We start from the raw sequence: 21,822 nt of genomic DNA, 5'->3' as shown, positions 1-21,822 counted from the left end.
GTATGCTGACAGTCTTACTAAAGACTCCACAGATTGAAATTACCCTCCAGAACATAGTCCGCAAACAGATCTTGTGTATCATATTCATACATGCTCCCTATTATCAATCAGCTTCTAGAGCCAGCTCATCATCCACAGAACATTTTAACTATTACCTTTGCCGTGGCTTCAAATACCTTTCACTGTGCACTTATGTGTGCCACATTCTTCCTATGTCTCCCAAAATGGTATTCTGCAACCCATGCATTCAACAAAATATTCTAGTACATTAATATGCCACACTTAATTAAAGCCTGTTACCACAGGAGTCATACCCCTGAGGGAGACCCTAATTTAAGACATGTTTTTTGCACCAAGCAAGCACATCTTACTGCAGACCTTTTCACAGGCATCTTCTACCCTCCAAGAGGTAGGTCCATATGCAAAAGCAGTCATGTTAACCAGCTATTTAACTTTTGCTTAGCATTTTATATGTGTATGACTACCAACTAGCTGTCCACCTAAATGATTGACCACTGACAAAACTGTTGTCAAGACCAAAGTTGATCACCCAATAGAAGAACATGTTGATGAACCCATAACATACTGAACTTCAGTGGATTCTTCACAGTTCATAATATCTCAATTTCCCCCTCCCCCAACCCACCCTCCCCTGAATTACAAAGGGAAACTTTTTTACAATACATTCATTAAACCCACAATTCTCCTGTCATCAATCTTTGCTTGCACCTGACCACCACTCGCCTCCAGTCCTGTTCCCATGCCTGCCATTCAGCTCATTAATCTACACACACACTTCTCTCTACACAGTATCTCTCAGCTTTCTCACTCTGTAAAGGAGTATAGGCAGCAATACATGACAGATCTGATGACACAGTCAATGCTGGTGCTGGTGTAAGTGTTTTGGAGCACATCGTGCAGTACTCTGCAGCAGATGATCCTTATGTGTACCCACAGCTGCTACTGCAATAGTGTGCTATCGGGGAAATTCATCTGGGCTTCCAGAGGACCTTTTGCAGTAACTGAAGGCACCATGACAGCTGTGGACTACATGAACACTGTGGTCCACCTGCTTCCCTTCATGCTTGATGTATTACCCAACTTAGTTAAAAGATGGCCACTGGATCATCAGAGGTTTACAAACAAATGCACACTGCCAAAGGACAGTTTCTAGAAATTCAAGTTTCAAAATCTAAGTATCAGGATTCAGCCTCAAGTGTGTGCAGTGGTCATCCTAAGGTTTCTACTCTCCTTAATGTCTGTACTAGACACGTGTTGTTATTCACAATTCATACTTTGTAATTCTGTAAGCAGAAACGCGCCTGTGTCATAGTCTATAGTATGCTTTGCATATAAAAACTAGTTACTTTCACAAAGGAAAAGATACAAGATATTTACTTGTTGAGTGAGAAAATCGACATGAAGGTCTTGTGCATCCAGTACCGTAACGGCACATGCGCAACTTCCGTGCAGCCTCGCCATCCTTTGCCTCACCAGGGCTACAAGATGTCCGTTGTCCAGTTGCCAGCTCAATCTGTTGCTGCCAGAACTGCTTATTCTGAAACAAGAAAGGTACAAAATATTTGGCTAGTACTTCATGTATATGTAATAAATGGAAAAAAATATCTGCTCCCCCATCAAATACCTCAACATCTATACCACAACCTATCCCAGGTAACTATCCCACAGATCATACTCACAAATAAAATTCCTGGGCAGTATCCTTCTTTCAGCCTCTGACTAATAGAGCTCCCGGTTCCAAAATACTCAGAAGCGATCCCCGTTGGCCATGACCTGAGTACCACCCAGGTCTCAGATACCTCAATACACCATTGTGCCAAGGCAATGACTTCGATACGTCAAGCCTCGAAATAAAACCCTGGCATTCAACAGCGCCCACCATCACTTCCCACCATCCTCCTAGCCTCTGCAGCATCCTTGTCAAACCACACGAAATTTCCACTCTGTCATCCCTAGTCTTTAAGTTTCCCACCCTTGCAAGTGCTCCTTGTGAAAAATATGTCACATGCACCCATACACTATCACCTACTCCATCTCCACCAACGGTAAATTTTGCAGTGTCACACACAGCAACATCTGAAACCACACATATTGTTACCAACAAACATGTTCATTGCACAGCATTTTACATAAGAATGAACATCACTATACTGGCTGAAAGCGTGGATGGACACAAAAGAACTGCTGGCATCTGCGGCTTCCATTATATAGTTGCTGACCATTCCATGTTTCAAGGAAGCTCTAAGCCTGCTTCACCACAGGGCAATTTATACTCCCACCTGCTTCTAGTTTCTCTGAAATTCAGTGATGGAAACTTGTTCACCAACATGTCTTTGTATCTCAACACCCTTCTGGACTTTAATTCAGTTAATATACAATCTACCTCCTTTTTCATTATTAATATTTCTTCTTGGAATACTTTCTGTTTATTATTTCTTATTTAATAATTTTATTTATTGTTTTTTACTTTTTCAACTTACACTGAGGTGACAAAAATCATGAGATACCTTCTAACATCTTGTCAGATCTCCTTTTGTGTCACAGTGCAGCAACTGGATGTGGTATGTACTCAGCAAGTTGTTTGAAGTCTCCTGCAGAAATACTTAGCCATGCTGCATCTATAGCCATCCATAACAGTGAAAGTGTTGCCAGTGCTGGATTTTGTGCACAACTGACCTCTCAATTATATCCCATAAATTTTTGATGGGTGGCAAAATCATTCACTCAAATTGTCCACAATGTTCTTTAAACCAATTGCAAACAATTGTGGCCCAGTGACATGGTACACTGTCATCCATAAAAATTCCATTGTCATTTGGGAACATGATGTCCATGAATAACTGCAAATGGTCCAGAGGACCCAGTAAATTCCATGTAAAAACAGTACACAACATTATGGAGCCACCACCCGCTTGCACAGTGCATTGTTGACAACCTGGATCCATGACTTTGTGGGTTCTGAGGCACACACAAACCCTAGCATCAGCTTTTACCAACCAAAACCGTGACTCATCTGACCAGACCATGGTTTTAAAGTCCTTTAGGGTCCAACCAATATAGTCATGAGCTCAGGAGATGCACTGCAGGCAATGTTGTGCTGTTAGCAGAGGCACTCACATTGGTTGTCTGCTGCCATAGCCCATTAACACCCAATTTTGCGGCACTGTCATAACAGACATATTAATCATGCACCCCACACTGATTTTCGTGGTTATTTTATGCAGTGTAGCTTGTTCATTAGCACTGACATCTCTACAAAAGCACTGCTGCTCTCAGTTGTTAAGTTGAAGGCCAATGGCTACTGCGTTGTCTGTGGTGATAGGTAATGCCTGAAATTTGGTATTCTCAGCACACTCTTGATATTGTGGATCTCAGAATATTAAATTCCCTAATGATGGATGGCATAATCATTCACTCAAACTGTCCACAATGTTCTTTAAACCAATTGCGAACAATTGTGGCTCAGTGACATGGTACAATGTCATCCATAAAAATTCCATTGTCATTTGGGAACATGATGTCCATGAATAATTGCAAATGGGGAGAATAGGAGCTTGTGGCACAACTTGACGAGAAGAAGGGTTCAGTTGGTAGGACATGTTCTGATACATCGAGGGATCACCAATTTAGTATTGGAGGGCAGCGTGGTGGGTAAAAATCGTAGAGAGAGACCAAGAGATGAATACACTAAGCAGATTCAGAAGGATGTGGGCTGCAGTAGGTACTGGGAGATGAAGAAGCTTGCACAGGATAGAGTAGCATGGAGAGCTGCATCAAACCAGTCTCAGGACTGAAGACCACAACAACAACAACGATTTCCAAAATAGAATATCCCATGCATCTAGCTCCAACTACCATTCTGCATTCAAAGTCTGTTAATTCCTGTCATGCACCCATAATCACATTTGAAACCTTTTCAAATGAATCACTGGAGTATAAATGACAGCTCTGACAATGCACTATGCTTTTATACCTTGTGCATGTGATACTATTGCCATCTGTATATGTGCATATTGCTATCTCACGACTTTTGTCATCTCACTGAGATTCAGGCATCATCATCCAAAGTTGGTATAGTGCTTACCAACTTAGAATTTTTTGACCATCCCTATTCATCCTACTCTGACCTCATTCTCACTGCTGGTGAGTCACTATCATTTTGGGGCCTGAGTAACCAGCCCTTCCTCTATATTCCACAAATTATTCCCCTCCCTATCCTAAAGAAGGCGCTAATAGTTCTGAAAGATGGTCTAATTTCTTGTACTTTTGCATGTCTTATCAACAGTTCTGCGAATTTCGCCTCCGGAAGTCTTGGCTTTCAATTGGTTCATGCAGGTAAAACAACACTAATTTTTAAGTTAACACTGATTCATGAGGAGGCTATAAACGACAAAATTCAGGGTAGCAAGTGGCTCTGAGCTGGTTTATTTGGTTAGTAGTTGGTGATTGTATTTCCATTGTCACATTTTTCCGAGTTTGCAGTTTTCAGCATTGTGGCCTTATAAAGTTTTGTTTTAAGCTTGGGAAAACCACTGTAGAAATGCACCAAATGTGGAGGCCAGCTTTTGGAGACAATGCTTTAAGTCAGACACTGACTTATGACTGGTACATATGTTTCAAAAATGGGCAAAAGCTGGCTAATGATGGCGATGATTACGCTTGACTGTCAACGGGCATCACAGCACAAAAATTAAGACAGTGAGCATTTTGATACTGTAAGATTGTTAATGCATATTGCTAGACTTGTACAATACCCACGGTACATGTGACAGCATTTTGTCATTAGAATTTTTTTTTAATTCAGGGCTGTTCATAAAGAATCAGCCTTCCTGGTTATATGATCAATAAAAATGTTCTAAGATTTGTGAGGACTCTCATGAGAAGAAAGTGTCAACAGAAATGACATATGAATGACTGAGTACTTCACAACGACAAAGCACAGTCACATATAGCCTATATTATTTATGAATTTTTGAGTAACAATATGATCTTTGATGATTTTTAATTTACTGCAGACCCATAGTTATCCAAAAGTTTTTAAATGATAAATTTTTTGCTATTTGACTAATTATATTTATTATAGTCACTATTGCAATTTCAGCTTTAGATCCATTTTCAACTGCAATACATCAACCCTCAGCAGATGTCATACATGTCAAACAGAAATCCGCAGGTACGATGTTATCATCAAACACACTACATTTCGCATTTTTTCATTGTGTTGTGTACTAATGTCAACTAACCGAAGTGCTGTAGTAAGAATGAGCAAGCCTATGCAGAGTAACATAGAATTAATAATAATACTTGGTGATGTGGCCTCATAACTTCATAACTTCAAGGAATGGATGCTGTCATAAAAAGACCTTTCAAAGCTCATCTGCAACAGCTTTACAGTGAGTGGCTTATCCACAGCGACCATGAATATGTTCTATGCTCTCATTCCTTGGGAGAGAGAGGGAGAGGGGGAGGGGAAGGGGACAGTAAAAGAAACCCTCAATAAACATGCTGGCACAGTTAAGACTCACTGCCTGGAGTAGAATATAAAGTGAATTCATAAACAAAAGTATCAAAGAGGTGGTTCAGAAGAGGACATATGATAACAGGGCTGCCACAAATTTCCCCAAGAGGAATTCCCCGATATTTCACTGATTTCGCGACAAGTTTTAGCATTTTTCCCTGGCAAATTTTGAGCTCTCAAGGATAAGTTAAGACATAAGTTGACAATCTGTGTTTGTAGCTATAGTACAAGAAGCAATAGTGTAAACAAGGAAATATCTATAAAAGAAAACTTGCAAGCAGACTGGCGTTTCCTAATGTGAGCAAACATTGTAAGTATTAACAACATCTTTTCTAATGAACATTTTTAGATGGAGAAAGCAAACCAAATGATATATGTGTTTGATTAAGACCACTGATGTTATTTTATTGCAATAAAACAAAACACATTTGGTGACAAAAATATGCAGTTCCTTGGAGTCGCAAGACAGATTTAAAATAACTTCACAGAATTCAGAAATAACCTCAGAAAAAAGTAGGCCTCTTGAAAGAAGTGTATAAGCTTGGGAAGAATCATGTAAACTAACAATGTAGGTGACCACCAATAAAATATTGGTTCTACGATGTTCATTATTGTCAGTTATTACCCACTGTGTTATATCTATTATTTTACAGGTGTTCTGTGATTTTTCTTTGAAAAAATACACGAGTACATAACATACAAACCACTAGCGACTGACATGATTTTCTTATTATTATTATACATACTTTCCAACATATAAACTACTTCTGAAGTGCCAAAATGTACTAGAACAAACAAAATATCTTAAAACGTCATGCCACACTATACAACGTACTTGCGGTGAGACAGTCGCAATTCCTGAAATCCATCAGTCATGGACTCTGGCCTGCTGAGGAGCACTATAGTCCTGGGTCTACGGACAAATCATGAAGATCTGCTGCATTATGTCACACACAAACAGACCCAGTCTGTGGGAAGATTGGTGAGACTAGATCCAATGGGCAGGGCCTGCACGTCAGTGGGACCCAAATGGCTTCAAATCAGCAGACCCGATCCATTACAGCTATCCACAGAAGTGGCCTGTGGTTTTGTCCGTTGTGGAAATCCACTCATGTGGCTAACTATTCACGCACCACAGACAGCAAGTTGATGAACTGAGACCACAGTGATCAATCCATGCAATAGGTAATGTGTTCAAATACTCTGAGAATCAATAATAATGAGGACAGGTAGCAACTCACAATAAAGATGATTACTGATCCACAGACACACACGTAGAAAAGACAATCACACATTTTCAGCCATAGCTTTTATCAGAAAACAAGAGCACACACATATTCACACAATCACTCAGACACAACTTATGCACACATGACCACTGTCTCCAGCCTCTGTGTCTACAGTATCTGAAAATCAGATCCAAACACATCACACCATTGGCAGCTGCTAGGCTAGTGACAAGAAGTGGTGGCAGCATTGACTGCAAGCTGAGGGAAGTGGTACGATGGGGAGAAGCAGTAAGAATGAGGGAGAGGAGAAGCAGTGCATGTACTCAGCTGCACTCAGCCAGATACGATGCATGACACCTCAATAAACAAACCATTTCATCTACTGAGACAAAAATGAGATTTTTTCAATTAATTTTTTTTTTTTTTTTTAAATTCCCTTGATATTTCCCTGATGTGTTTGAAATTCCCTGATATTCCCTGATTTTCAGAGCCTGTGGTAACACTGGATAAGAATGTCTGGAAGGAAGGAAAGGTAGTAGGCTTCACTGTAAGATGATACCAGTGACAGTGATGAATAAAAACAGTAGTGATGCCACAGACTAACAGTCTTCCTTTGTCTTACTGACCCAAGTTTCTAGTCAACCCCTTGCAATTCTGATGTATCACTGGAAGATCCAAAACTGTGGCAAGTGATGCTGCCTTGCTGTGCAATTTAAGCCTGACTGGCTACAAGCACGCTTTCATTCTCTGTCAAGTGAGCCAATTCTTCCGTGGATTCCACTGCTATACTTAAAGACTCTGCTGGATCATGAAGTGATTTGCTCTTACTGGTGTGCAAGTCGATTAAGCCTGAGTGAGAGATTTCTAATGTGAAGTTATGCTTTGGTGCCCTTGGACTGGTATACTTACTCAGCCAGATGAACTAACTACTGCATTGGTTTCCATCACTGTCTATCAATATTACCACACTTGCATTACAGCAACTAGCCTGTATTCAGTTTAACGTGCATGCTCAATGAAGTGGTTGTGGAAACCTGTAATTTTTTTGTGGCTCGGGAGAATCATTTTATTTTATTGAGAGCTTATTGACTCCTGTTTCACGCTGAAGTTTACATATTGTGAGGTAATGGGTGAGTTGTGGTGCCCTGAAAATATTCTAAGTTCGGAGTTGGTGTGGCCGCACGGGCCGATCAGCAAGCCAGGGCTCGGCAGTAACCACGTGGTGATGAATGTTAGCTGAGCACGAGGGGTAGCCCCAGCGTGTGGTCCAGGGACCGCATGGCTGGGAATTCCATGATGATGCTGTGTCGATGAAGGAGACATGCAGGGAGTGCCAAAGATGGCGGACTTTGTGAAACCTTAATGGCAGACATTTCACAGTTCATATAGAAATTAATAGTATCAAGAGGAATCATGATATCTTAAAAAGAAACATGTACATTACCATTATTTGCACGACAATTCTGATGGTGTAATCAGATTTTCAACACCTTTATTAGTTTAAAGTTTAGTATCTGACTGTAAATTATACAAGTAACGCCCAGCAACAAATTTCCAAAATCTGAACGGTTCATCCGATTTTGTCGATCAACAAGTCTTTAGAAAGCTAATAGTGTAAACCTAAATTGTAACTTGAATAGTACATGAGTTATTGGAGGCCAAAGTAGCTGATTGCTATCGATCGTGTCAGGCCATAAGTACTCCACAGTTACACGAAAAAAACAGTAGCAGCATGCTTATAAATATATTTATTCATCTATGTCTTTGTTTATACCCGAAGAAATTGGTCAATTATTTACTATGTCTAGAAAGCACAAGAGACATTAGGCTATCGGCCTACTTTGTTTCTATTCTTCTGATATGTGTTTATTTAATTGTTTATGTATTTAATAATGTGTGTTAGAGTGTGTTTATGGTCCAGCCTTAGGAATATTTATTTAATTTCAAGTTATTTACATGTGAATCCAGTATTTCAAATGTGTTTCATTATGTTTGTGATTGTAAGTTGGCTTGGAAACAGGGTGGGAGCGCTCTAGCCAATCACAGCGATTGTTTCCAAAAGGACATGTGGAGAGACTTATGGAGGAGGGGGAGGAGCATCGTTTCGGGACAGGACACGGGAGAGTTCTGAACAGTGCGGCGCGACGGACGCACAGCCACGGGAAAGATTTGGAGAGTGGAGCAGTTTGCGCGTGGTCACGAAAGATAGAAATATTTCGTAGTGCCAACCTGCGCACTTATGAGATTTCCATGGCTTCTGCATAACCAATTATGTGAAGTAAGAATCTATTGTTTCCCTGTTATTCAACTTATATTTTATTTAATTGCTGGACCATTGACACCAATAAGAGTTTTACGGTAATAAAGGGCATTCTTTAAGGTACTTCTGCTATTGTACTCATTATTTAAAGTCATTAAAATAGTACCTGCAGAATTTATTTAATTGCAGTCTTTCATTTATAAATTTCTATATTACATTCAAAATTCACAATCTCTGATTGATAGGAACCTTCCACCATTCGATTTGTGTGTATATTCATGTTGTATACTGTAGACTCGGTGGTATTTGGCTTGTAATGCGGCAACTACGTATCCCGGCTTGTAATGCGGCAACTACGTATCCCAGACCCTAGACAACGAAACCAGCCGCGACTTACAATATTCCAACTCTGAGTCAGTGTGTATGTAGCTGAGGGCAACCACATTTCATTTTATTTTTGAAAGCCCGCAGTATTTAAGTGTAATAAGTAACTGTTACTTTAGAGAAGTAAGTCATAAAATTGGTGAAAAGGAGGTAACTTTCTTATCAAGTTACAACTCTCTTAGATGCAGAAGTTTTTGAACTCTGGCAGTCAACTTAAGGAACTGGTAAAGCTTCTTACAAGCTAAACTTCCAAAAGTCACAAGCACTGCTGGCTATTCCCGATTTTCAACTGTTCAGTTATGTACAGGAAGATTGCGAAGTGTTTCAAAAATGGTTAGTGCTGCATTTTCAGGGAAGTGTGACTAACTGTGCAGACTATGAGTGGGCATTTTTGTTGCCAAGCAATGCTTACTTGTATTATTTAGTGCAAATGTTGGCTCCACTTTCACACCTATCGGTGATACCCAGTAAAATATATACCCATTTTCAGAACATCTCCCATCTACATGCATGCAATAGCCACTATCCATTTAGACTTTTTGCAGCATCATTAATTTGATTTCAAAAGCTATGCTTTGTGGATGCCAACCTTCAACATTTAAGAAGAAATTGCAAACCTATGTGTACATGTGGTCAATCCTACACTGAAAGTTTAATTCAAGACATGGTAGTCAATCTCGCCCCTGATACCACACACACACACACACACACACACACACACACACACACACACACACACACAGGCTTTATGACAGTCATATCATCAACAGCAGAAGCTTTATGCACTGCAAGTGCTTTTGAAATCTCACAGGCTTCTCAGCACAAGTTTATTTCTGATTTAGAAATCTCTTCTATGGCTCTGGTAAGAACACACTCAGGACAACGTCAGATCCTAATGTGATAAACATGGCTTGCCTGGCAGCAGCCCCCATTCTCATTCTACATCGCCCCATGTTGTTCCAAGTAGAGTCCTGCATGACCGAGTAAGCGAGCACAAAATACGAGATGGGGCGAGCCACACCCTAACTGGATAGGCTGCCCGCACTAGTTCTAGTGACCGAGCATTGAAGCCATGACCGAATACGTAGCACGTAACTTCAAACACATTAAACGTGTCATTATCCGTGAGAGACTGCAGCCAGTACGGGCTTCTTATTTGTGGTGTGTCTCTCTCTCTGTTATCATGCAGTGCGAGGAAGCCAGTGCAGTAATACGTAAGATTGAAACCAATGTTTACACATTGAAGAAACGGGAAGGTCTAAAAAGCCAAGTATGGAGCATATTTTTGTTGGTTGTAGACGAAAACAGTGCGTCTACTGGGTACGTATCTTGCATAAACTACTCCACATTATTGTGTTTCCAATCGGGAACCACTCATTTAAAGAAACACAGTTGCAAGAAACCTCACAAAGATACAGCTCCTTCAGGAATACCGGCAATAATAAAAAATAGTATTACAGCAAAGTGTGTCGCAATGTGTGCTAAAGATATGAGACCTTTTAATGCTGTTTCTGGTGGTTTCAGAGAACCAGGCCAAGAATTAATACATCTATGTGCGCATTATGGAGAAGTTAACGTGGCAGATGCCATGCCACATCCCTCTACTATAAGCAGACATGTCAAAGAACAAGCTGATGCAATACGAAACAACATAATGCCTTCTGTTATTGCGGAAGTTATTAATAAAACATGTGCTGCGAGAGTTGATATGTGGACTGATTCGCATAATCAGATGCACTATATGATGCTTACAACACATTACATTAACACAGATTGGTCTCTTGTGATCAATGTTTTATTTACAATAAAATTCACGGACGTTAGGAAGACGGGAGTAAATATTATAAAAGAAAGTGCTCTATGAATTTAGCTCTGTTACGTACCCGTTCTTGGAAACATTACTTTTGTATTAAAAGACAGAGACAGAGATAAATACATTGTGTGTGTGTGTGTGTGTGTGTGAGAGAGAGAGAGAGAGAGAGAGAGAGAGAGAGAGAGGGAGAGAGAGAGGCGTTGGATTTGTACAGTACAGTGCAGCCGGGACGAGGCGAATGAGACGTCAGCGGTGACCTGTCATGCTCGGTTATCCGCGTGTCCGGAATCCGGACAAGAGACATGGAGCGAGTATGTGACCGAGCAAAGTCGTGTGGGGCCGGACACGAGAGACTCGGTTCCCCTGTCAACAGGTGAGCCGTGACCGGTCAAACATTGAGCGTTGCAGCACTCTAGTTCCAAGATGCTGGTCGTGAAGGTTTTGGTTGTTCCCTAGCTGGTCAGACTGTTTTACATTGTATGAATGCCATGTGTGTCCTCATTACAAAGCAGAATGCTACCAATGTGTTCCTAAACGGCATACTGCAGAAGCCTGTCAAACTGTAACAGGTGGTAGATGATGCGCCTCGCTTGTCCAGGCAATGATTGTGTCGTATGTCTATGAAAATACTGTTACAAGAGGAACTACAGAAAGTGCCAGTGACATTTCTCTTCGACACTGATGTGTCAGTCTCATTGATAAATCAATCCTCATTTTTCATTATTTGTGCTGTGGAACTGGATAACATGCAATCACAATTATAGACATAGACCTTGTCAAGGAACAAGAGTGGCATGATGTTTATAGTGCCGATAATATAGATGATAAATGCAATGCTTTCCCTAACACATTTCTCATGCTCTTTGAGAGTTGTTTTCCATTAGAACATTCTAAATGGGGTACTATCAGTAATAGGCAGCCCGGGTGGCTGACTAGTAGGATAAGAATATCTTGTACAACAAGGCGGGAATTATACCAAAATGTTAGAAGTAGTCACAATCAAGCTACAGTAGCCCATTACAAACAGTATTGTAAGGTGCTTAAAAATGTTATTAGAACGGCAAACAATATGTGGTATGCAAATAGAATAGCTAATTCACAGGATAGAATCAAAACTACATGGTCAGTTGTGAAGGAAGTGTATGGTCAGCAGCACAAGGTCGGTGATATAAAGTCAGTTCACAGTAAAAATATTTCTGTTACTGATATATCAGATATATTTACAGTATTTAATCATCATTTGCTGAGCATTTCTGGTGAATTAAATAAAAATTTAGTTTCTACAGGGAATCATACAACTTTCCTGGCAAATGCCTTTCCGACATTGATGTCTGAAATACTCCTCTGTGATACAGACAAGGGGGAGATTGAGTCAATAATTAAATCACTGAAGACTAAGGAACTGCCATGGTTATGATGGAGCGTCTACCAGAATATTACAGTACTGTGCTGCACATGTTAGCCCTGTATTTAGCCATATTTGTAATTTTTCCTTTAGGAATCGTCAGTTTCCTGAGCGATTTAAGTGCTCAGTAGTAAAGCCGCTTTATAAAAAGGGAGAAATAATAATAATAATAATAATAATAATAATAATGGCGTGTGGCTAGGGCCTCCCGTTGGGTAGGTCGCCTGGTGCAAGTCTTTGGAGTTGACGCCAGTTCGGCGACTTGCGCGTCAATGGGGATGAAATGATGATGATTAGGACAACACAACACCCAGTCCCTGAGCGGAGAAAATCTTCAACCCAGCCGGGAATCAAACCCGGGCCCTTAGGATTGACAGTCCGTTGCGCTGACCACTCAGCTACCGGAGAAATGGATAATGTAGATAATTTTAGACCTATTTCTATGCCATCAGTGTTTGCAAAAGTTATTGAAAAGGCTGTGTACGTGAGGATAATTGATCATTTTATATCACACAATTTGATATCAAATGTACAGTTTGGCTTTAGAAGTCGTTTAACAACTGAAAATGCTATATTTGCTTTTATCTGTGATGTACTGGATGGGCTAAACATAGCGTTTTGAACGCTTGGCATATTTTTTGATTTAACTAAGGCATTTGATTGTGTTGATCACATAATATTGCTCCAGAAGTTGGACCATTACGGAATACGGGGAGTAGCTCACAATTGGTTCACCTCTTATTTCAGCAACAGGCAGCAAATGTTCATTATTCACAATGCTGATAACAGCTGTTATGTGTGGTTTGAGTGGGATACTGTCAAAAGGGGGGCTGCCCCAGGGATCAGTGTTGAGGCAACTCCTGATCCTTATTTATATAAATGATATGCCCTCTAGTATTATGGGTAAATCTAAAATATTTCTGTTCACTGATGACGCTAGCTTGGAGGATGATGTGTGCAACATTGGCTCGGTTTCAAATAGTACAGTACATGATCTAAGTTCATGGCTTGTAGAAAATAAACTAATGCTAAATCACAGTAAGCCTCAGTTTTTACAGTTTCTAACATACAATTCAACAAAACCTGACGTTTTAATTTCACAGAACAGGCATATGATTAGTGAAACTGAACAGTTCAAATTTCTAAGTGTTCAGATAGATAGTAAGCTGTCATGGAAAGCCCACGTTCAGGATCTTGTTCAAAGCCTTAATACTGCCATTTTTGCTATTCGAACAGTATCAGAAGTGAGTGATCACTCGACACAAAAATTAGTCTACTTTGCTTATTTTCATTCGCTTATGTCACATGGTATTATATTTTGGGGTAACACTTCCCATTCTAAAAGGATATTTTTGGCTCAGAAACAGGCGGTTCGGGCAATAAGTGGTGTAAGTTCACGAACCTCTTGTCGACCCCTGTTCACGAGTCTGGGTGTTTTGACATTGGCCTCTCAATATATATATTCCTTACTGTCATTTCTTGTTAACAATATTAGCTATTCCCAAGAATAAGCAGCCTTCACTCGGCTAATACACGGCAGAGATCAAACCTAAATTTGGATCGGACTTAATCTACATCTACATCGACATCCATACTCCGCAAGCCACCTGACGGTGTGTGGCGGAGTACCTCTATCGGTTCTCCCTTCTATTCCAGTCTCATATTGTTCGTGGAAAGAAGGATTGTCGGTATGCTTCTGTATGGGCTCTAATCTCTCTGATTTTATCCTCATGGTCTCTTCGCGAGATATATGTAGGAGGGAGCAATATACTGCTTGACTCTTCGGTGAAGGTATGTTCTCGAAACTTTAACAAAAGCCCGTACCGAGCTACTGAGTGTCTCTCCTGCAGAGTCTTCCACTGGAGTTTATCTATCATCTCCGTAACGCTTTCGCGATTACTGAATGATCCTGTAACGAAGCGCGCTGCTCTCCGTTGGATCTTCTCCATCTCTTTTCTATCAACCCTATCTGGTACGGATCCCACACTGCTGAGCAGTATTCAAGCAGTGGGTGAACAAGTGTACTGTAACCTACTTCCTTTGTCTTTGGATTGCATTTCCTTAGGATTCTTCCAATGAATCTCAGTCTGGCATCTGCTTTACCGACGATCAACTTTATATGATCATTCCATTTTAAATCACTCCTAATGTGTACTCCCAGATAATTTATGGAATTAACTGCTTCCAGTTGCTGACCTGCAATTTTGTAGCTAAATGATAAGGGATCTATCTTTCTCTGTATTCGCAGCACATTACACTTGTCTACATTGAGATTCAATTGCCATTCCCTGCACCATGCGTCAATTCGCTGCAGATCCTCCTGCATTTCAGTACAATTTTCCATTGTTACAACCTCTCGATACACCACAGCATCATCTGCAAAAAGCCTCAGTGAACTTCCGATATCATCCACCAGGTCATTTATGTATATTGTGAATAGCTACGGTCCTATGACACTCCCCTGCGGCACACCTGAAATCACTCTTACTTCGGAAGACTTCTCTCCATTGAGAATGACATGCTGCATTCTGTTATCTAGGAAATCCTCAATCCAATCACACAATTGGTCTGATAGTCCATATGCTCTTACTTTGTTCATTAAATGACTGTGGGGAACTGTATCAAACGCCTTGCGGAAGTCAAGAAACACGGCATCTACCTGGGAACCCGTGTCTATGGCCCTCTGAGTCTCGTGGACGAATAGCGCGAGATGGGTTTCACAGGACCGTCTTTTTCGAAACCCATGCTGATTCCTACTGGGTAGATTTCTAGTCTCCAGAAAAGTCATTATACTCGAACATAATACGTGTTCCAAAATTCTACAACTGATCGATGTTAGAGATATAGGTCTATAGTTCTGCACATGTGTTCGACGTCCCTTCTTGAAAACGGGGATGACCTGTGCCCTTTTCCAATCCTTTGGAATGCTACGCTCTTCTAGAGACCTACGGTACACCGCTGCAAGAAGGGGGGCAAGTTCCTTAACTCTTGTGCAAAAAAGTGTGCAGTATACTGCTGCATCCATTTTCAATAAGCTACCACTCGAATTCAAAACTCTTAGCAGTAACCCATGCACTTTCAAAACAAAACTGAAGAGTTTCCTTATGGGTGTCTCTTTCTACACTGTCGAGGAGTTCCTTGAAAAATTAAGCTGATTCTTATTATATTGTTGATAGCGTTTAGTGAAAGTTACGGACTGACTTTTTTTCGGGTTCATAAACATTTATTTTTCTCTGTTATTACTTTTACATTGTAATTTCATGTACTGACAGGTTACATAACCTTGGAGATTTGTTCCTCAATTTGGTCCTATGGAACTTGACGTGTAAATAAATAAATAAAATAGTTATAGCATTACACTTTTAAGTCAAGCACAACTTCAGTCAAAATTAACCAATAAAATGTTCTCAGGCTTCCAGCATGGCAAATGGTTAAAATGCCACAAACTTTTGGCCAAATACTCCTTGGGCATTGTTAAGTGGCATGACTACTGATGGACTGTTGGTACACTTTTATTGCATCTGTTACAGTGAGCCACGACAGAGATGTTATCAAATTTTATGCAGTTCCCTGGTGAGTGTGGTCAGTCTGATGTTGGACAATCAGTGAGCACTTCAGGAGGGACCAAGAGTGCTTTTATTGCCTACACTACCCCAAACAATCTATTTCAGCTGAGCATGTCCTAGAAAATGGTCACCACATCAAATCTGATGACACCTCTGTCATGACACACTAATGGCTTCTGGGACAGTGTAACTACAGAAGCCCTCGAAACGAAAACCAATGGCAACACTTTTAATACAGCTGGCAGTCTACAACTTAGCACTGTGCAGCTGTGCGGAACCCAGTGACTGCAGAGTTGAAGCAGGTTCATTGAATGTGGAGTCAATGTATGGCTATATATGGTGATACTGCAGGCACTAGTGATGTCACAGCCAGCAGTCAGATAGCAGCCCATTAGCAATCAGAAACTTGACTTGTTTGGAAGCTCATGGGATTTGAACCACTTGATGCGGCTGGAGGACAGAGAAAATTTTACTCAATATTACCACCACAAAACTCAGGCATTCTGGCATTATGGTACAGTATTAAACATATGAGGAAGTTGCAGACAAAGAAGGTTATAAATAAACTCTATAAATTAGGGTTCAGCAACCTTCCTGATATGCTGCTGCAACGAGAAGATTATTCCACTTTTTACTATGGTCTTTTTGTCATCAGTCTTCTGACAGGTTTGATGCGGCCCGCCACGAATCTCTCCCCTGTGCTAACCTCTTCATCTAAGAGTAGCACTTGCAACCTACATCCTCAATTATTTGCTGGGTGTATTCCAATCTCTGTCTTCCTCTACAGTTTTTGCCCTCTACAGCTCCCTCTAGTATCATGGAAGTCATTCCCTCATGTCTTAACAGAGGTCCTATCATCCTCTCTCTTCTCCTTGTCAGTGTTTTCCACATGATCCTTTCCTCTCCGATTCTGCACAGAACCCCCTCATTCCTTACCTTATCAGTCCACCCAATTTTCAACATTCGTCTGTAGCACCACAACTCAAATGCTTTGATTCTCTTCTGTTCTGGTTTTCCCACAGTCTATGTTCCACTACCATACAATGCTGTACTCCAGATTTACATTCTCAGAAATTTCTTCCTCAAATTGAAGCTGATATTTGATAGTAGTAGACTTCTCTTGGCCACGAATGGCCTTTTTGCCATTGCTAGTCTGCTTTTGATGTCCTCCTCGTTCCGTCCGTCATTGGTTATTTTACAGCCTAGATAGCAGAATTCCTTTACTTCATCTACTTCGTGACCATCAATCCTGTTGTTAAATTTCTCGCTGTTTTCATTTCTACTACTTCTCATTACCTTAATATTTCCTTGATTTACTCTCAATCCATACTCTGTACTCATTAGGCTGTTCATTCCGTTCAGCAGATGATTTAATTCTTCTTCACTTTCACTCAAGCTAGCAATGTCATCAGCGAATTGTGTCATTGGTATCCTTTCACCTTGAATTTTAATTCCACTCCTGAACCTTTCTTCTATTTCCACCATTGCTTCCTCGATGCACAGATTGAACCATACGGGCGAAAAGCTACATCCTTGTCTTACACCCTTTTTAATACGAGCACTTAGTTCTTGGTCATTCACTGGTATTATTCCCTCTTGTCTGTTGTACATATTGTGTATGAGCCGTCTCACTCTATAGCTTATCCCTACTTTTTTCAGAATGTCGAACATCTTGCACCATTTTACAATGTCAAATGTTTCTTGCAGGTCGACAAATTCTATGAACATGTCTCGATTTTTCTTTAGCCTTGCTTCCATTATTAACCACAGTATCAGAATTGCCTTTCTCATGCCTTTACCTTTCCTAAAGCCAAACTGATCGTCATCTAGCGCATCCTCAAATTTCTTTTCCATTCTTCTGTATATTATTCTTGTAAGCAACTTGGATGCATGAGCTGTTAAGCCGCCTGTGCGATAATTCTCACACTTGTCAGCTCTTGCCACCTTCAGAATTGTGTGGATGATGCCTTACCGAAAGTCAGATGGTATGTCGCCAGACTTATACACTCTACACACCAACACTAATAGTTGTTTTGTTGCCACTTCCCCGAATGATTTTAGAAATTATGATGGAATGTTATCTATCCATTCTGCCTTATTTGATCTTATGTATTCCACAACTCTTCTAAATTCTGATTCTAATACTGGATCCCCTATCTCTTCTAAATCGACTCCTGTTTCTTCTTCTGTCACATCGGACAAATCTTCCCCCTCATAGAGGCTTTCAATGTATTATTTCCTCCTATCCACTCTCTCCTCCGCATTTAACAGTGGAATTCCTGTTGCACTCTTAATGTTATCACCCTTGCTTTTAATGTCACCAAAGGTTGTTTTGACTATGCCAAATCTGTCCTTCCGACAATCATTTCTTTTTTGATGTCTTCACATTTTTCCTGCAGCCTTTTCATCTTAGCTTCCCTGCACCTCCTATTATTTCATTCCTCAGTTACTTGTAGTTCTGTATTCCTGAGTTTCCTGGAACATTTTTGTACTTCCTCCTTCCATTGATCAATTGAAGTATTTCTTCTGTTACCCATGGTTTCTTCACAGTTACCTTCTTTGTACCTATGTTTTCCTTCCAAACTTCTGCAATGGCTCTTTTTAGAGATGGTCAATTACTCATCAACTGTACTCCCTACTGAGCTATTCCTTATTGCTGTATCTATAAACTTAGAGAACTTCAACCCTATCTCATCATTCCTTAGTACTTCCATATCCCACTTCCTTGCGTATTGATTCTTCCTGACTAATGTCTTAAACTTCAGCCTATTCTTCATCACTACTATATTGTGATCTGAGTCTATATCTGGTTGTTGTTGTTGTTGTTGTGGTCTTCAGTCCCGAGACTGGTTTGATGCAGCTCTCCATGCTACTCTATCCTGTGCGAGCTTCTTCATCTCCCAGTACCTACTGCAACCTACATCCTTCTGAATCTGCTTAGTGTATTCATCTCTTGGTCTCCCCCTACGACTTTTACCCTCCACGCTGCCCTCCAATACTAAATTCGTGATCCTTTGATGCCTCAAAACATGTCCTTCCAACCGCTCCCTTCTTCTCGTCAAGTTGTGCCACAAACTCCTCTTCTCCCCAATCCTATTCAGTACCTCCTCATTAGTTATGTGATCTACCCATCTAATCTTCAGCATTCTTCTGTAGCACCACATTTCGAAAGCTTCTATTCTCTTCCTGTCCAAACTATTAACCGTCCATGTTTCACTTCCATACATGCCTACACTCCATGCAAATACTTTCAGAAATGACTTCCTGACACTTAATCTATACTCGATGTTAACAAATTTCTCTTCTTCAGAAATGCTTTCCTTGCCATTGACAGTCTACATTTTATATCCTCTCTACTTCGACCATCATCAGTTATTTTGCTCCCCAAATAGCAAAACTCCTTTACTACTTTAAGTGTCTCATTTCCTAATCTAATACCCTCAACATCACCCGACTTAATTCGACTACATTCCATTATCCTCATTTTGCTTTTGTTGATGTTCATCTTATATCCTCCCTTCAAGACACCATCCATTCCGTTCAACTGCTCTTCCAAGTCCTTTGCTGTCTCTGACAGAATTACAATGTCATCGGCGAACCTCAAAGTTTTTATTTCTTCTCCATGGATTTTAATACCTACTCCGAATTTTTCTTTTGTTTCCTTTACTGCTTGCTCAATATACAGATTGAATAACATCGGGGAGAGGCTACAACCCTGTCTTACTCCCTTCCCAACCACTGCTTCCCTTTCATGTCCCTCGACTCTTATAACTGCCATCTGGTTTCTGTACAAATTGTAAATAGCCTTTCGCTCCCTGTATTTTACCCTTGCCACCTTTAGAATTTGAAAGAGAGTATTCCAGGCAACATTGTCAAAAGCTTTCTCTAAGTCTACAAATGCTAGAAACGTAGGTTTGCCTTTCCTTAATCTTTCTTCTAAGATAAGTCGTAAGGTCAGTATTGCCTCACGTGTTCGAGTATTTCTACGGAAGCCAAACTGATCTTCCCCGAGGTCGGCTTCTACTAGTTTTTCCATTCGTCTGTAAAGAATTCGTGTTAGTATTTTGCAGGTGTGGCTTATTAAACTGATTGTTCGGTAATTTTCACATCTGTCAACACCTGCTTTCTTTGGGATTGGAATTATTATATTCTTCTTGAAGTCTGAGGGTATTTCGCCTGTTTCATACATCTTGCTCACCAGATGGTAGAGTTTTGTCAGGACTGGCTCTCCCAAGGCCGTCAGTAGTTCCAATGGAATGTTGTCTACTCCGGGGGCCTTGTTTCGACTCAGATCTTTCAGTGCTCTGTCAAACTCTTCACGCAGTATCGTATCTCCCATTTCATCTTCATCTACATCCTCTTCCATTTCCATAATATTGTCCTCAAGTACATCGCCCTTGCATAGACCCTCTATATACTCCTTCCACCTTTCTGCTTTCCCTTATTTGCTTAGAACTGGGTTGCCATCTGAGTTCTTGATGTTCATACAAGTGTTTCTCTTATCTCCAAAGGTCTCTCTAATTTTCCTGTAGGCAGTATCTATCTTACCCCTAGTGAGACAAGCCTCTACATCCTTACATTTGTCCTCTAGCCATCCCTGCTTAGCCACTTTGCACTTTCTGTCGATCTCATTTTTGAGACGTTTGTATTCCTTTTTGCCTGCTTCATTTACTGCATTTTTATATTTTCTCCTTTCACCAATTAAATTCAATATTTCTTCTGTTACCCAAGGATTTCTACTAGCCCTCGTCTTTTTACCTACTTGATCATTGTACAAGAAAGGGTGTAAGGATGATCCCAACAACTACAGACCAGTTTCACTGATATCAGGTTTCTCAAAAATCCTAGAAATGCTTATGTATACCAGATTAGTTAACTATTTGGACAAACATAACATTCTCATGACCTCACAACATGGTTTCAGAAAGGGTAAATCTACAGAATCAGCAATTGTCAGTCTAACAGAATACATTTTACAGTCCTTAGATGAAAAAAAGGTTGTCTCTGCAATGTTTCTGGATCTTTCAAAGGCATTTGACACCATTGACCATGAAATGCTGATACAAAAATTAAGCAACTATGGCATTCGGGGGCAACCAGGTGAATGGATAAAATCATACTTGTGCAACCGCAAGCAGTATGTATCATTAGGAAACTCGTACCAATCAGAAACCAAATCCATCAAATATGGAGTGCCGCAGGGTTCGGTAATGGGGCCATTGTTATTTAATGTATTTGTTAATGATATAGGTGTTGAGGAGGAAGAAAAGAAAATATTGTATGCTGATGACATGACAATACTAAATAGTGACCAAAATATGGAACAGCTTGAGAGAAGAGCATACATATCTGCAAATGTCACAGCTCAATGGCTGTTGGAACATCAACTGGTTATAAATCTAAAAAAGACTATGTATGCAGTGTTTAAAAACTAGGAAAAGGCTGTAGACATGGATTTAGAGGTTGATGGAACAAGGCTGGAAGAAGTAGAATCTGCTAGATTCTTAGGTATTCTTGTGGATAATGAACTCAAATGGAAAAAACATATTAATAATGTCTGTAAGAAACTGAGCTCTGTCATATTCTTAATGATGCAACTATCACAGTATTCAGACAAGAACCTTCT

General features: G+C 40.3%; 1 protein-coding gene across 1 annotated transcript in view; it reads right to left on the bottom strand.

Annotated features, from left to right (window-relative positions):
* Positions 1 to 21,822, bottom strand: part of LOC126253286 (PAN2-PAN3 deadenylation complex catalytic subunit PAN2) — a 318,390-nt gene that overhangs the window by 114,884 nt on the left and 181,684 nt on the right. Inside the window, exon 14 of the mRNA XM_049954511.1 lies at positions 1,399 to 1,558. Coding sequence (XP_049810468.1) covers positions 1,399 to 1,558 — 160 coding nt within the window. The remainder of the gene's footprint in view (positions 1 to 1,398; positions 1,559 to 21,822) is intronic.

Source organism: Schistocerca nitens, chromosome 4 (assembly GCF_023898315.1).
Source record: "Schistocerca nitens isolate TAMUIC-IGC-003100 chromosome 4, iqSchNite1.1, whole genome shotgun sequence".
Taxonomy (NCBI): Eukaryota; Metazoa; Arthropoda; class Insecta; order Orthoptera; family Acrididae; genus Schistocerca; species Schistocerca nitens.
Note: the sequence above shows the minus strand (reverse complement) of the source record. Positions and strands in the feature narration are given on the sequence as shown.